Source organism: Taurulus bubalis (genome assembly GCF_910589615.1).
Source record: "Taurulus bubalis genome assembly, chromosome: 16".
Taxonomy (NCBI): Eukaryota; Metazoa; Chordata; class Actinopteri; order Perciformes; family Cottidae; genus Taurulus; species Taurulus bubalis.
In genome coordinates, this window is record NC_136604.1 from 16893601 (window position 1) to 16909698 (window position 16098).

Consider the following 16098-nt stretch of genomic DNA (forward strand, 5'->3'; position numbering starts at 1 on the left):
GCCTTGATTTTAATCCAGAACACCGGAAAAATTAAAATGTACTTTTTGGGGTAACGCATCACGTGACGCAGAGACGGGTGTATCCGGTCATTTTTCAAAATAAAACATCTTTCCAACCTTGATCAATCAAAAACAAATTAATGAATTATTTCCCGGTACCGGCCCGGTCGTTGGGGACCGCTGCCGTAGATGACAAAGTCTAAGGACTGGTGATCCCTTAACCTTCCAGATATCCCCATCATCTGTTCAATACTTTAGTTTGTGACCAAATAGTTGACCTGCAAAACTAATGCTATTCCCAACAGCGTCAGCTTTGTGTTAAGGGCTTACCAGCAACTGTTGACATGCTATCATGATGGAAAACGCTGTTAAATATTATTCCTGCTAAACGTTACCATTCTGGCATTGTATTTCTGAGCGAGTCAGCATGTTGATGTTAGCAGAGGACAGTCTCACTGAGCTGTAGACTCAAAGTCATGTTTCTACCTGCAGCATTTGTGTATGTGTGTGTTTACGTTGATGTACTGTTCCTCCATTGATACACTGCTCCTCTCACACACAGTAGAGTTGTCTTGTGCCTTTACAGCAAACACATGGATCCTATGTGCACCTTCTTGGACACCCTGTATAGTGGAACTACAAACACACACAGTATTTTTAGTTTGGCACCAGTTTGCCCAATATGGACGTTAGGAGGGAGCATAAGAGGGCCGTGCATGGTGTCGAGAAGAGTGGTGCTCTTCACCAGCTTTTGACACTAAATGTTTAAGGGGGTGGCTGTTGTGAATATAATCAAGGAATCTTTTGTTGCCTGAAACTGGAAGGTCCTTCTCCCTCTGCCTGTGAATATCCTCCGCTCACAGCACGTGTCAATGCAGCGCTACCAGTGTGAGGGAAATGCACAGAGAAGGTCAAATAGGCAGCTTGCAAAGAACCGCAGAGTTTGTTCACAGACAGCCTACAGAAAAGATTCCACATCAGCGACCATATGTAATTAACTGTTTTAGGTAGGTAGCAATAAAACTGTATTTGTCCGTTTTCTTGAATTCCTGCCTCCAGCCACTGAGACTGTCTCTATCATGCGGGCTTGACCCAGAGGTTGCCAATTTGTGTTTGTGTCTTTGTCTACTGCTCAAGTACAGGCATGTGGTTTTGGTGAGGAAAAAGAGAGGAGGGCAGAGTTATGGAGGTGGAGCTGGATGTGGAGGAGAGACAGGAGAAAGAAGAGGAGGAGATGATGATGTATTTCAGCCTTAACAAGCCATAAACAGAACTGAGGTGAAGAGTGCATGCCAGCTGGGGAAGGAAGTGTATATAATTTTAAGTTCAGAAGAATAGAAATATGCTACAATAGAGTTCTGGCCACAACAGTGAGATAAACAAAACTTTCTTCTACTGCCATTTTACAACTGGATTGTTGTATGCCTATGAACAAAGAGATTGAGAGACTTGCTAATTGACCAGTGCATGATTTAAAATTGTTCCTTCTTTCATTTCATGTACTTTTGCTTGTTTGAAGTGACATCCATCACCAACGCTTCTCTGAGCCCACTTTACCCAATGGTTCCACGGTCATTTCACAGTCTGTCATTGTTCCCTTTCTCACTGCCATCCCCGCAAGACCAAATAAAGTCAGCCAATTTCTGGTTGCTGATGTCATCTCCACCATATAAATGATTGCCCTATAATCAGCCCCGTTCTGCTCTGTGATTGGAGCGGCTGCTCTAATCTGCCCTCGTTGACTTCTCTGGGACCTATGGCAGAAAAGATGAAGGAACATATGGCTCCCTTTTAAATCTCTCTCTCTCTCTCTCTCTCTCTCTCTCTCTCTCTCTCTCTCTGCACTCGGTGGAACCAATGACTTAACTGATCATTTGCGCTATTTTCAAAATAAAATTTCTGAGATCATGTCAAAAAAAGGATTTCACATATTCTCTTCAGGTCTTGAAAGATTTCTTTGAGGGGGAAATTCCCTGACATGAAAACTTAAGAGCTAGTAGCACTGTGGGGAATCTATTTGCAGAAATGGGACATAACATTCAACTTTATTTCCATGAGTGTGTATAATCACCTGAAACTAAGAATTGTGTTTTTCGTTAGCGTACAATGAGCTCTCCATATCTACATAGGGAGTGTGTCCTCTTCAAGAAATCCTCCATGTTGCACCGCCATGTTCCTACAGTCGCCAAGAACAGACAAACCAAACACCTGCTCTCGTGAGAGCATTGCACGGTACCTGAAGGCCGCCTTGTGAAACGATTGTGAAACTTTTGAAGCGCAGTCGCCGGCTGACTTCTGTTGCTCCTTTAGACATTTCATTGTGATAAAGATGGTCTCTGAGTGAAGCGAACTGCGTTATCACGGTTCTGCACTTGACCGCTCACGTTACTGCAGTCTTGGAAAGAGAGGAGTAAAGGCCGGGCCACACTGCCAGCGTGAGCATTGCGGAACATTCTTGCCTTTTTATTACGGCGCCCATGTAAACAGGTCAGAGCTGCCCCACCGCCTGACTGAGCAGCTCAGCTCACGTGTTTAGGCATTCGAGGTCTTGAATTTCTTATTTTGACAGTACATTGACATTACATTATTACTGTTTTGATGTCTATATCTGTAGAATATGCCACAGACAAAAATAGTTATTATATATATTTACTTCCTGTTCAACACTTCCTGTTTCCCTTTCAAAATCAAAGCCCACCAGCATCTTCCTTTGGACAGAATCCCTAAGGAAGCCGTATAGGAAGACACAATATTACAGTTCAATCAGAATCAGGTAGGCTTGTGAGATTGAGATCATGTTTCAGGTGGAATGTGGAAAAGTAATTCAGTAATGATGGGTTGAGCCCTGCAACTTGATGTTTCTCTGCCCTACAATGATCTTATTATGTGATACAAAGACACCAATTAAAGCACTCTAGGAAACAATTGCCCATTTTGAGTAATTGTCAAGAGCTGCTGAAGTGGCAGCATTTAGATGGGGTTCCTATTGAATAGTGCATTGTATTTTAAATGTGGACCTTCTTCAGAGAGAATTACTATGATTGCCTTCAATTACTCTCTGAAATATATCCACAGGGGTCCCCAAATAAAACACAATATAGCTTACCACAACGTTCTACAACTCCGTCTGCTAAACGTCTTGGTAGCAATCTAATGTGTATGGCTCTTTTTATGCAGAGTGCATGGTGTGTTGCTGATAAAGAGCGACCCGAGTGGTCAAGAGTCTCTGACCTGTCACTCCTGTGTCTCTCCAGCACATCAACCGTCAGCCAGCTGGTGCCAGCCACAACAAAAAACAACAGTCTAGTCGAGTCGACCTTCTGACATCAACAGCAACAATATGGGGTTAAATACAATACAGTTGACAGAAATATTCTGCAGCAATTGGATGGATGCTTTTTTAAATCTTCCCCAGGGGGATCATGCGCCGTTTCTGTGTGTGGGTGCACCCGGGAGTGAATGTGTACCCACAGTCTGTCCACAGCTAATTTTGTATTCTGCTTCACCAAACTGCACAATATTTAGTTTTTGTTGTTGTAGATGGTGTGTTTGGCAAACAACTAACAGAGAACTATTTTGGCAAGATAGAATTATGTGTTTTAAACAATGACTTTGAGCCAATCTCCTGCATACGTCACCTCTTTTCTTTATTATTGAATGAAGTGTGTTTTATGTTGCCTTACAGGCCATTAGAGTCTCTAGACGGAGTTTAGCCAATTGTTGGTTGTCAATCACAAAATATAGCTAATGCCATTGCAGATACACATGGCAGATATCTGCACCCGTTCTATGCTTACATTCAGTTCATGGGACATTATTTTTATATAAAAAGTACATAAACAAGTCATTCACACACTTCACAAAACATTCTACAAATATTAATATGGCAATGATAGAAAGTGTTAAAATACACAAGGGTTAAAAACAGTAGCCAGTCTGTATAGATGGCCAAGAGTGTCCAACATTATGAAGGCACATCAAAAGAGTTAAGGTGCCAGTGCGTCTATCAATCGATATGTTGAAAGACCCTGAAAAAGATCACATGACCACATCTACCAAGCACTGTATCCCTGGAAAGGAAACAGGCGCCTGCACAGGTGCACTCTGTCACCCCCAGGACTATTTCTTACCGGCCACGCCCCTGCACATCCCTTCACACTTCATATTTAAATACACATGTCACACACCACACTTTAACATACACTTACAGAACACTCGTTTACTTTACTATTATCTGTTTGTCTGAGCACTTTAAAAAAAACAACTTAATTTAATACCTATTGCACTGTTGTTGTTGTTGTTGTTGTTGATTGTCTTGTCTGTCTAATGTTATGCACCTTCCGCCAAGGAAAATTCCTCGTCTGTGAAAACAGACCTGGCGATTAAATGGCTACTTAATTATCAAACAGGTAAAGCTGGCCGGGAACCCTTAAACCCTTAGGTCCCACAGAAGATCCAAGTTAACTGTCGTATTGTTACGGTTATTTGATTTATTGTACATTTCTTTGGCAATATTAACCACACAAATGATACCGACTGAAGTTACGTATTCCTACCATTGTGATTTAAAGGTATATCATGCTCATATGGTGCATATTATTGTTTAAATGTTAAATGTGTTTATTTAATGGTGACACAATGCACAGACAGAAGATGGTGGTAATGGTAATGGTGCCAGCCGGGGCCAACAGCACCAATTGAGTTAATTTGGTCCCTACTGAAGATAAGGAATTAATTACTATATATATATATATATATATATATATATATATATATATATATATATATATATATATATATAATGTGTGTGTAATTAATTCCTTATCTCTAGTAGGATCTCTTTCTTGTAAATTATGATTTTTTTTCATCCCAATGTCAAAAGAAACATCTGCAAGAGATGTCTGATTTTCCTCTTGAAAGATATAAGAAGAAATTCTTGTTCTTTTCCAGCTGCAGGTTATAGAAACCATCTGTCACTGAGGCTTGTTAAATAAGAAAGTCCAGGAGGGGATGGGACTTTTTCTGTCCTGGATTTACCTCCAAGGCCTAATAATTGTGAGCCTTAATCTTCACATTCCACAGGATCCTTCTTCTTTCTGAAGGGCAGTAAAGGAAAAGAGACCTACCTGAGGACTGACTAATGCCGGGTAGAACAAATGTGACTCGTACATGAGTTTTCCATCTCCCCTCTTCCTCCTGTTGGCTTCTCCAGCCGTACAGTATATTCTTTGATGTGACATCACTGTCCCCTGCTGGTGCTGTTTTCAAAAATGTTAAAAGATCAAAGAAAGATGTTGAGAAACCATTAGGTGGCAGCAGTGCAGTATTGATTGAAACTGCCAGCTCATCTCAATCTTTTCCTCTAGTTATCTTTATCTTATGGATGACTGACTTAAACATCATCCACAGACACACATACAAATGTCACTTGAAGGGATCACCGATGTTTTGAGCAAAGCCCACGCACCACCTTGCTCCATCACCAGGTCTGTAATGTAGCTCAAACGGTGGAGATTTGGTGTTTGTCCTTGAGTCCAAACAACCATATAAATCCTGCTGTCCATCAAGTTACATGATTACATTTTGTGTTTCATGGCTTGTTTGAAGAGCTGTCACAAGAGTAGGAGACCACTGGATCGATTGAACAAAATGTATTTCCATGCTTGAAATAACCGGCCTCAAGCTTCATGCCTGTCCCTTTGGTCTCGGTTTATTATTGTTATATCAAAGGTCATGCACATGACTGCACTGCCAATAGCTTAACAATAGCCATACTGATGTCTTCCTCCCACTCCCCATCACCCCATCCCACATTTCACATGGGGAAAGGTCTTGTATGGCGAAATTGCCAGCTCCATCAAAAAGCCATTTGCTCTAATGAAAAAAGATGCAATGAAATTGGTCATGCATTTCAATCACGGAAGTGACAGGCTTGTTTAGCAAATGTTTAGATTTTCAAGTGAGTGGGAGATGAAATCTGAGCCTTGGGCTAGTGTACCTCATATTCGTTCGTTCAAATGGTGAAGCAGCCTTTCGCCCTTGTGTGAGAGCAGCAGATGGGTGCATGGGAGCAAGGTATGCACAGACTAAATTCTCATTGATTGATGTTTCCCTCAAAGTCAACTTCAGGATCGCACATCAGTGTTTTATTTTTGTGGACTTCTTTGGCACCCTGTATTCACTTTCTCTCATTATTTAGAGGAAAACAAACAAAACAGAATCTTTGCTATATCTCGAGCTGCTATCCTGACTGTATAACAAATCAACACGGAGGGAAGGGGAACGGCTGATTAGCTCCGAGAGCGATGTAGGGCTCAGTTTTTTTTCAAAGCAGAGTGGACTCATGGACCCAGGAGACCCACTTTCTCATTTACAAACTCACCAGCCAAAATAACTATCTAATTAGTGTCCTTGTTGTTGCCATTCCACTCCTCTCATTTGGGCCCCCCACTCCTCCCCATCTGCACCATTACTGAGCCACAAACACCAATTTGAATGTGTGCAGAGCATCCTCATCTGACAGGAGCTCTGGTGCTGACAAAGGTGCCAGAAATGGCCTGTGTTATCGTATTTAGGTATTCTGTGTAGTTTACTCAACAGAAAGAACCTGCAAATACTAAAAGCGACGTTTGGCAGATGTACTGTGTTTGTGTAAGCTTCTGTTTGTTTGGACACACCAGCCGCACTGTGCGAGGCTCGCGGTCTGATGCCAGGAATGCCGAGGTGGCTGGCGTCTGGACTGGAGCACAGTTTCAAGAGAGGGGAACACATTTTGGAAATGAGCAAAAATGTGTTGAGACTTACATTTAAAACCTGCTCTTGCCTGCACAAATAAGCTGCACATGACTAAAAGTTACATTGTCTGTCCACTGTAATAAGTAAATGCCAACTAAGCAACTTTAAATATTTCCCAAATGAATTTGAATATGAAGTAATACAAGTAAAAAGCTGCTATTTCTAACTTCAAATAGCGTATACCCTGGACACATGTGTATCCCTCCTATAATATAAGAGCAAGACACCCAGACTGAAAGAGATACAAAAAATGACCACAAATAATGAGCCAATTTTTTGTCGTTTTGTGTCCCTTGGACATTCTGCATCTCTTCACAAATGTTTTGTGTCTCTTTGTAGTTGTTTTGCATCTCTTTATACAGACGTTCTGGTCCAGCCAAGCACACCCTTAGCTCCCGCCTCGCCTCCATTTACCATCTGCTGAGCCAATGACTAATATCACACTGCATCTGCTTGATGACTCACAGTCAGACTTGCTTTAGATTTTCTCTCAGTTTGTCAGATGACACAGCCATAACAATACACTGGGGCAAAAAGCAGTGCGATGGTACAATGAATATTTCAGAGATTCTGATGTTCAGCCAACACAGGGATTACCTTTGGTAATTCAAAACATTCCTACTTCTAAGGGTCTGTTCACTTCAACAACAGCCTTCAGCAAAAACACAGACTTCACTCATATCACTTAGAGAGCTAGACTTAAGATGTAAAGATCTAGGGGGAGTAGGATAGTGCAGCAAAAATGTTGCCTTTGGCTCGTCATCCATTGTGAATCTAAATGCAAGACCTGGCCAATGCAGCAATAAACTGCAACAAATTGGCCAATTAAACACAAACCAGTAAGCATAGGTAGATTATCTGTCGGTGCGTGTGTATCTGCTTTTTTATTGCTCACCTCAACCAATTATTGTTGCAGTAATTATTTGTACAGAGAATAAATTGAAGTTGAAGGATACAAATTGATTATTTATCAATTTTATTTTATTTTTATTTTATTTATTTATTTGTCCAGTTGTAAGGCATAATTAGATGCTGGCATTTGATCATTTTGACATAAGTTATCACAAGCAGCTCTTTGTTGTCTGTCATGAAAACATCAGCAAAATGTTTCAAGGGTTTCTAAAAACGATCGTACCTTGTTTGTGCTCTTGCAGGTATTTGCTTTGCTGTGTTCAAGTCCAGTGTCAAACAACCACTGTGGCAGCCTCACATAGTCACTAGCTTTTGAAAATCCTCTATGACTACACATTCCCTTTTAAAATATAAAAAGATGCTTTTTTCCATAGTCATATTGGTCCAAAACCCTATAAAACATGATACTGATGCGTTTGATATGATTATGATTCGGCTCTTTTGCGTTGTCTCTTAACCCTCCTGTTACTTGTCAGTAAACCCATCCCCAGATACGCAGCTTGTTATAATAATGTATCCTCAGGCAACTCTAGCAATGTGCATCTTGGAATATTTGAATGAAAGTGGTGCTATTGCAAATAGTCTGAGGACAAGGCAACAGTGTCTGAATCCCTCTTTGAAAGGTTATTACAAATTAGCTCATTGTCACCCTATGCAACCTTGTAAAAACGAATTTAATCATTCCTTATGGAATTTAAAGAGAAAATTATCCAAGTGAGAGAAGCAATAGAGGTGGGCAATGCAAGATCAGTTGACAATGAAATTGTCACGACTGGTGCATGAAATATAGAGAAAAAAGCTCTGGAATTCAGTCTTTACTGCACTGTAAGTGACATAATTTGATAGGTAGTTGATATAAAAACATTGCATTTATTGATTTCTAGTATTTTTGTTGTTATGCTTCAAGGCTTTTGATCTTCATTTGCAGCACATGCGCTTTCTCTACAGTCTCCAACTGAGATTGGCGACTATTCGCTGCTTTTCATGTCGACCAATGGCTAGAAAGCGAAGGGTTTTAGTTGGCAGACTCGAGAACCAAAGAGGTCTTTGATATCATGTCAGAGAGCGCAGTGAGGTTTTTTTCTTTCGCAGAGGAGCAGTGACATAGTAGCGGAAGGAGCACCCTTCTCGGGCCCAGCATATTAAATTGCCCCGAGGGAGGGAAAAAAACCTGTAAAGATTCTATCTTCCAACTTCACATCTTTTAGCAGCAGCCATCTGTCAGTTTGAAACTCAGGGGAGGAACCTTTAGGAGTGCTGAGGATAATATAGTATGTTGGTTTGCTTTGCAACAAAGCTATTTGTGAAGATATTATGATTTACGGTTCTATGGAGTAGAATAGAGAGACTAAAGCAATTATGTTTGAGGAGTTTCAGCAGTATGTTATCATTAATTTGCCCTCATTTAGCGACCCAAGAGGCATCAATAGCAATTATTGGTGACATTGCATAGTTGCAGGTTGGACAGGTTTAAATCATGAAAGCCCATTGCAGCGTTACTAAAATGAACACAGTAATGACAGATGATTAATTATGTAGAACAAATAATGGCTTATCTCTGCTGAAACGCCAGGGCAAATGGTCAGCGCAATCATGGTGTCAGAGAACAGCACTTAGACTCTTATTAGTGACGTTAACTAGATTCATGTTTATTCCGCACTTTTTTCCCGTGGCAGGTTGCAGTGCACTTGCATGTCCCTTAAAAATGAGGACCCAACAGCAAGCAGTCATTAAGTCATTTGGTCGTGATAAGTGTCTATAACATTTTAGGAGTAAGTGAAATTAATTATTTCCCCTTTAAATTTCAGTGAGGAAGAGTTGGAAAATGTATTCACTTCTGGACACAAAGATCCAAGCTCTTTCGCGTTGATTGAAGTTTGAAACACAAAGTCGAAAAGGCTCTCCAGACATTTCGAGAGACGGGGTTGGGCTTGACGTCTCATTCCAGAGAGATTGATTTATTGAAGTGCTTGACGGACATCGTACAGCTTTTGAAACTCCCTTTCTGACAGTGGAAGCAGTTTTCTCTCATCCTTCACGCAGCTTCTTTGCCCAAGTGACCGTCCTTGAGTGTCATTTATAAGGGCTGTAACACTACATGGCAGTCACGACTTGGTTCACATCCTGGTTTAGTACTCCCAGGCCAATTCACGTTTGATAAAGTGGAAAAAAAACACAAAGTTCACAAGGTTCTGTTTCTTTTCATTGATTTTGAAAAGTTGGCAGTAGTGAAAGTTTCAAAGACAGACGGGCAATATTTTTTCTGGGGACTGAGGTCAAATTTGGCCACTTTGGTTTAGTATTTTCATTAAAAAACACAGAATATTTTAAACACTGCACAAACATTGAACACAAATACAATTTATGCTGTGAAATTGAAAGTACAAAATACATATAATAAAAAATAAAACCTATGCATTAAGACGATTGTTTCCACCTATATACAAACTTCCAAAGCAGCCAAACATGAATCATCCTGGTGATCGGCATATCTGAATGTGCCTGAACTTAGGTTGGGCATTACCATCATCATACATACCGTGTTTTCTGCATGCGGCCGGGTGCACCAAACCGTGAACAGTGAATACAGGAACCGTTATAGCCATTAATGACCCTTTATACAAACCAACCTGGTGTCAACTCTACAATGCGAAGGATTTGAAATTCTTGAGGGGTGACCAGGGAGCCACTGTGAAATAGCCAGGAGGAGGTTGGGATGGCAGGCTTTTAAGCAGCCCATTTCACACCATACATACGATGAGTAGTTTATTTGAATCGCACACAGACATTTTGTAACCTTCTGAGTAGTTTTGTTGTCAGTCTGTTTCTGTTGTGTTTTCTTGTCACTTATTTTGTCTTTTGTTTCAGACACCTCGCTCCTCATGTTTCCGCCTGTGCCCCGTTGCCTGCCTTTCCCTGTGTATGTAGTCTGTGTCAACTTCTTGTTCTGTGCCAGCTTGTCTCGATTCGTACTTTGTGCGTAAAGACACGGAACAACCAGTAGTTCCCCGTGCGCCTCACGGCAGCCCACCGCTTTGGGAAGACCAATTTCCCCAAGGGACTCTTCTTCTATTTGCAACTTGAGATGCAAGACTGGATTGGAGTTGAGAGACCACATGTAATACAGGATAAAACAGGAAGTAGCCAGTTTACAAGCTAATTTTAAACCAATTAAGCCAAATTATCGTCACATAATAGCCGTTAGTTTTAAGGTTGTATTTCTGCCAATGCATCCTCTTTTGCTCTTCATATGGACTGGTTACCTGAATTCAACTGAAGCATAATTGAACGCAGTGACGGGCCGTGGATTTGGTAACTACGAATGCTGTATAGTTTAACAGCTGACCACGGCCTTTTCATGTGATTTGTTGACTATGATAAAAATAAAGTGTTGGCAGCCTTTACTGCTGAGGAGACTTGGAAAATAATTGAAATAGAGGTTTCATTGCTTTTGAGATAATAAACTGGTGAAGGTCAAGAACTTAGTGGGAGGTGACATGAGATGCACTTTGAAAAGCTTTGAAAAAGAAGATGGGAAATGACTCTGTTGCTCCACAGTGACAGGCGGTATACTGTATACACGCTCCTCTCCAATCCCTACCAATGCTGAGACCAAGCCTATGACCTTGATTTGGACAGCTTGACATACTTTTTTCATTCCAAGATAGCTGTTGATTAGTTGAATCAGATCTGATTAAACTGTCTAGCTCGCTACACCGACGTATGTGGAATTTACACAAGTATAAAGCAGAACTTGTGGTTATTTCCATGGTGGATGGCAGAAACGGTATCCTTTTTACAGAGATAAGCCAGACGCAGTTCCTGGAGGAGTCGATGAAATTCACCGAGCTGTGTGCGGCTACAGATGGCGTTATGAACTCAAACACGAGGGCGTTTGATCTTCCGAAATTTTTGGGACTTCCACAACTAGTATAAAGCAGAACTAGTTGTTATGTATTCCATAGTCGATACCGGAAAAGAGAACTCTTTTTCAGGGAGAGAAGCGATTTTGCGTTTTGTGTGAACACCCTCGTTTCACTCGCGCGAGTACACTGAAGCGGTAAACGCGGTGCGAAAAATTGTGTTTGGTGTGAACGCAGCATTAGGTCATTTTTTTGACTAGTCGACTGCAGCCTGGGATCGGGCTTTAGAGTGACTCCTATGGAAAATTCCTTGATCTCCAGTTTACTCCAGTCCCTAACGATGTTCTTCAGCTCAGGGCTTTCCTTAGGACTAGGGCTTTCATTTTTGTAGTCCAATACTTTGCCTATTACCCATCCCCTATTTTGGCTTGGAAACCGTTCTGTATCTGTTCTTGCACAGGACTGCCTGAGACAGAGCTCAGTGTTGGCTGTTCTTGCTGCACCAGGATACCCTGCTTAGTGGCACTTACCATTTCCAGATGTCTGTGCACAGATTTTTGTACCTCTCAAAAGCCATAGGCAATCTAGACAAGCCATCTGCTTTTCCTGGTCTCGAGACCACAGCTCAGGACTTCCCTACCTTTGAGCCAGAATGGTTTCGATTCCTTTATACAACAGTCAAGTTTCCACCTACGTTCCGTACTTTTGAAACAATTTGACATTGTACATCCTCAGTATATAAAGTTTACAGCATTACACACTTAGTTTGACAGTTCTGCACTGAATATATTTCTTTTGCAGTTCTCTGCGTGCTACATTTGAGTCCTACTGTGGCCGCTTCCATTACAGTGATGAAACAAGTGTCCCAAATGAAAGCCAACTTACAGCTAAGTATAGTTCACTCTAGAAAAGGTATCGAGTATACTCGACTAAAGAGGCATTTGGTGTTGAACCTGGACAGCAGGGAAAGTTGGATAACCACTAGAAAGCTTGGGGAAAAAAAAAAAAAAAAAAAAAAGTTCATAATCTCATTATTTATACTGTGCCGTTTAAGTTGTTTGACTGCAGACACTGGCATCCCAAATTCACACACACTTTAATGGCAAGTATACAAGGCTCACCTTTTGTACCAGGAGGAAAATGCAACAATGTGTCAAAACCACCACTTTTATTCTTTTAGAAAGCAGAGTATTCAGCTGGTTAAAGGTCTGGACCCTAGATGCAACTCAAGCCTTCACACTGGTCCTTTTAACGAAGTTATTTTTGCATTGCAGGAAAACCGTCAAACAGCACACAAAAAGCACTCAATATAAACAATTGTTTATTATATTTTGGGGTCATTTGTATCTGAAAGGGCATTTTCAGTTGCATTTGACATTTGGGTCACATTCACAGTAAACTGAACAGTTGGGAGGACATCGTCGAGGGTTGGCATGCTGTTTTCGTCCAGCACCGCTCCCTTAGATTCCAAGTCCACCTCAGGAGATTCCTCTTCTAGAAGGACAGAGAGTTCTGCCGAATCTCCATCTGTAATTAGAGCCGGGTTTTAATTGCTATGGTTACTTAGAGATCTATTTAAAAATATAAATAAATATTTGTCTTCCCATATTTTACCTTCTATATCTGCTCCACTATATTCATCTTGATTCTGCTTAGAAGCAAAAGTGGGAAGAATCACCTCGTCTGGTGTAGATTGTGACCCAAGAAGGAGTCCCGCTTCATCTAGAAGGGACACAAGTTAAGATCTTTCTTTGCATATCAGAACGGGCTTAAACATATTGGCCCAAACAATAAAAGCATAAGATATGGAGATCGACTTACCAACTTTGTCGTTTATTCCACTTCTCCACTGGCTGCCAGACAGTGAAGGTCTGCTGATTTTATTCAGACCAGGAGGAAGCTCCTCCACAGGTATTGGCCCACTGTTCAACTTGGCAGGCAAGACAATCAATGGACCCACTTTTGCCTCCTGTTCCCACACTGAATGAAAGGCCCAAAACTATCTGTAAAGCCTGACAGACATTGCAATTTCCCATCATACACGTTTCTATAAAGAAACCAACCTGTATTGGTTCCCAGTCCACTCCGAAACTGTTCAGGTTCATCTGGCTTCCCAAACCCACGAGGACCAAACTTTCCAGGGCTGCTGGGCTTATCGTGACTTTGACAATAGCTACATAAATAGTCATTACCATCAGCTGATCTCCATCTGAAAAGAAATAAAATATTCAAGCACCCTCATTTTACTATGACACATTTCAGGCTGGATCTCACTTACCTTTCATTTACAAAACTGCATGCCTTATTTGGTGCTTCTGCATCATTTGCTAGTACAGCATTCAGGTGACATGAGATGTAGAACTGTGAGAAGAATAAAGTAAGTGCAGGAAGACAATCTACATGTGAAATAATGACTTGAGCCAGTTAAAGTAGAGCCTCACTTCTCCACTGTCCTCATTATAAAATTTAAAGGCATCAATGGTAAAGTGGAGCTTGTCGTCCTGTGTCCTGGATAAGAAGTGAGACCTAGAACCTGGAAGCTCAGAGTCCACCAAGCACCTGTGAAGAGGGAAGTAGAGTCAGTTGTGCCACTAGTGGCTAATCGTCCCTTCAATGCAAGCATTTATCTTCTAATTTGTAATCTTCAGACCCAACTGACTACTAGCAATTGATAAGACTTCAGTGTTCTCTGGAGCCATAAAGGGCTGAACACAATGCAGCAATCTTCACTGTGCTTACCCATTTTCAACAAAGACGTATCTTGGCTCAGAGTATACGTCTGGGTAAAGTGTGGCCACACAGCTGCTCACAAACACTCGGAGCCCCGTGTGATGTCCAACTCTGACTGAGGCTTCGATGATGATGGGCTCGCCGAGATAAAACACATTAGAGCTTCTTCTTTTCCAGTCATCTGCACGGAAATAAATACAAAATATATCAAATATAGTGACATCATACAAGTCAAAACATGAGAAATGAACGAAACTTACTAGTCATAATTTTCAAGTCAAACTCCAAAGGTGCCACTGCAGCTTGTGAAGACTTGAAGGGGATCCAGGTGGGCATGAGTGAAGAACTGGACAAACTGAACTTCCTAAGAAAAAACAAAAATCATTTAAAAAAATAAAGTGTCTCGACCACTTTAAAGAGATGAGCTTTAAAATACAAACCTTTCATATTGACACGCAATTGGAATTACAGCATCATCCATTCGAACCACCCCATCCGGAGAGGCCACAGGCGAGTATACAAGCAGGTTTGTATAGACCAGAGTATCTTCAGTCATCTGTGGGGAGTAAATTAGTTTCAAAACTAGTATAGTGTGTAATCAATTAATTTAAATATATTAATCATTACCCTTTGTTTGGTGCCGCAGTCCACGAGTCCAACAAGGATTCTGTACTCATCTCCTGAAGACGTTGTAGCTCTACAGTAATCATTGTGCTCCACTCCAAGGCGCAATTCATCGCTATTAACAGGAGCTCCAACTTCAAACATGTCAGCTTTGATAATAATCTCCAATGAGTCTGGATGACAGGTCACTCTGACAGTATTCACCTGCTCTTGTTCCTCGGCTGGAGCCTTTCCTTGCCGGTTGTGTTGGGAGCTCTCTGTGATAGGAGGACTTTGAATTGAAGCATATTGAGCATTATCATGGGGAGGAAAAGCTAAATATGACCTGAAACAGAGTCCAACCAAGAGGAGAACCGAAAAACACAAGGGCTTCATAGCGCAGAAAAACCAGCAAACTGGTTCAGACTGCAAACTGTTCTCCTGTCTGACCCACTAGGCAGCACAACGATGAGAGGAGTGAAGCATTTCCTACTTTATATTCAGACAATCAGACTCATCAAAGCAGGACTGCACACCTGAGTCTAATCATCCACTAATCAGCCTGTAATTGGTTTCACACCCTTAAGACTCAAGACCAAAGTCTGATCAAGTTGAGGGGGATTCAAACATATTTTAATCTGTTAAAACATCTCACACATATTTGTTTCTTTAGAAATTCAAATATATGTTACAGTAAATCAAAACTGTGAAAGAAAATCTATACAGAAATGCAGTTCAAACATAAAGACAAAAAATGTATTGCCTCTCCATATTTTAAATGAAAAAATATATAAACTAAATGAAGTCACTTTTTAAAAGATACAAATCTGAACACAATATCCAGCAATCATTTGCATTTCTGGTTTTTACAAGTTCCACATTTCTAACCAGTTCCTCCAAGGGCTGCCTCATTATCGTAAACTATGTTAGTTTTTCTGCCTGTTCTGGGTAGTTGCCTCAGGGGCCGATCACACCAGACGCGAATCTCAAAAACGCGTCGCTAGCAAAACTATGTTTTCCTATGGTAATGTTTTTCATGTTTTTCTCGCGTTTTTTAGGCGCGCATGAAAGTTAAAAAAGTCTGATCAAGTTGAGGGGGATTCAACCATATTTTAATCTGTTAAAACATCGTTGGTTGGGGAATTCATCAATACATTTGAAATCGTCAGTCAATCTATCTTTCGGAGGGGGTGAT

The 16098-nt window shown here is 41.0% G+C and overlaps 1 protein-coding gene across 1 annotated transcript in view; it reads right to left on the reverse strand.

Moving 5' to 3' along the window:
* LOC306748519 (zona pellucida sperm-binding protein 3-like) overlaps positions 1-15299 on the reverse strand; it is a gene marked incomplete at both ends in the record, with an annotated part of 31476 nt that extends 16177 nt beyond the window's left edge. The window contains 10 exons of the mRNA XM_079231693.1: positions 12964-13064; positions 13185-13292; positions 13392-13550; positions 13634-13779; positions 13849-13931; positions 14012-14129; positions 14310-14481; positions 14561-14664; positions 14741-14856; positions 14928-15299. Coding sequence (XP_079087819.1) covers positions 12964-13064; positions 13185-13292; positions 13392-13550; positions 13634-13779; positions 13849-13931; positions 14012-14129; positions 14310-14481; positions 14561-14664; positions 14741-14856; positions 14928-15299 — 1479 coding nt within the window. The remainder of the gene's footprint in view (positions 1-12963; positions 13065-13184; positions 13293-13391; positions 13551-13633; positions 13780-13848; positions 13932-14011; positions 14130-14309; positions 14482-14560; positions 14665-14740; positions 14857-14927) is intronic.
* Between the last annotated feature and the right edge of the window lie 799 nt (positions 15300-16098).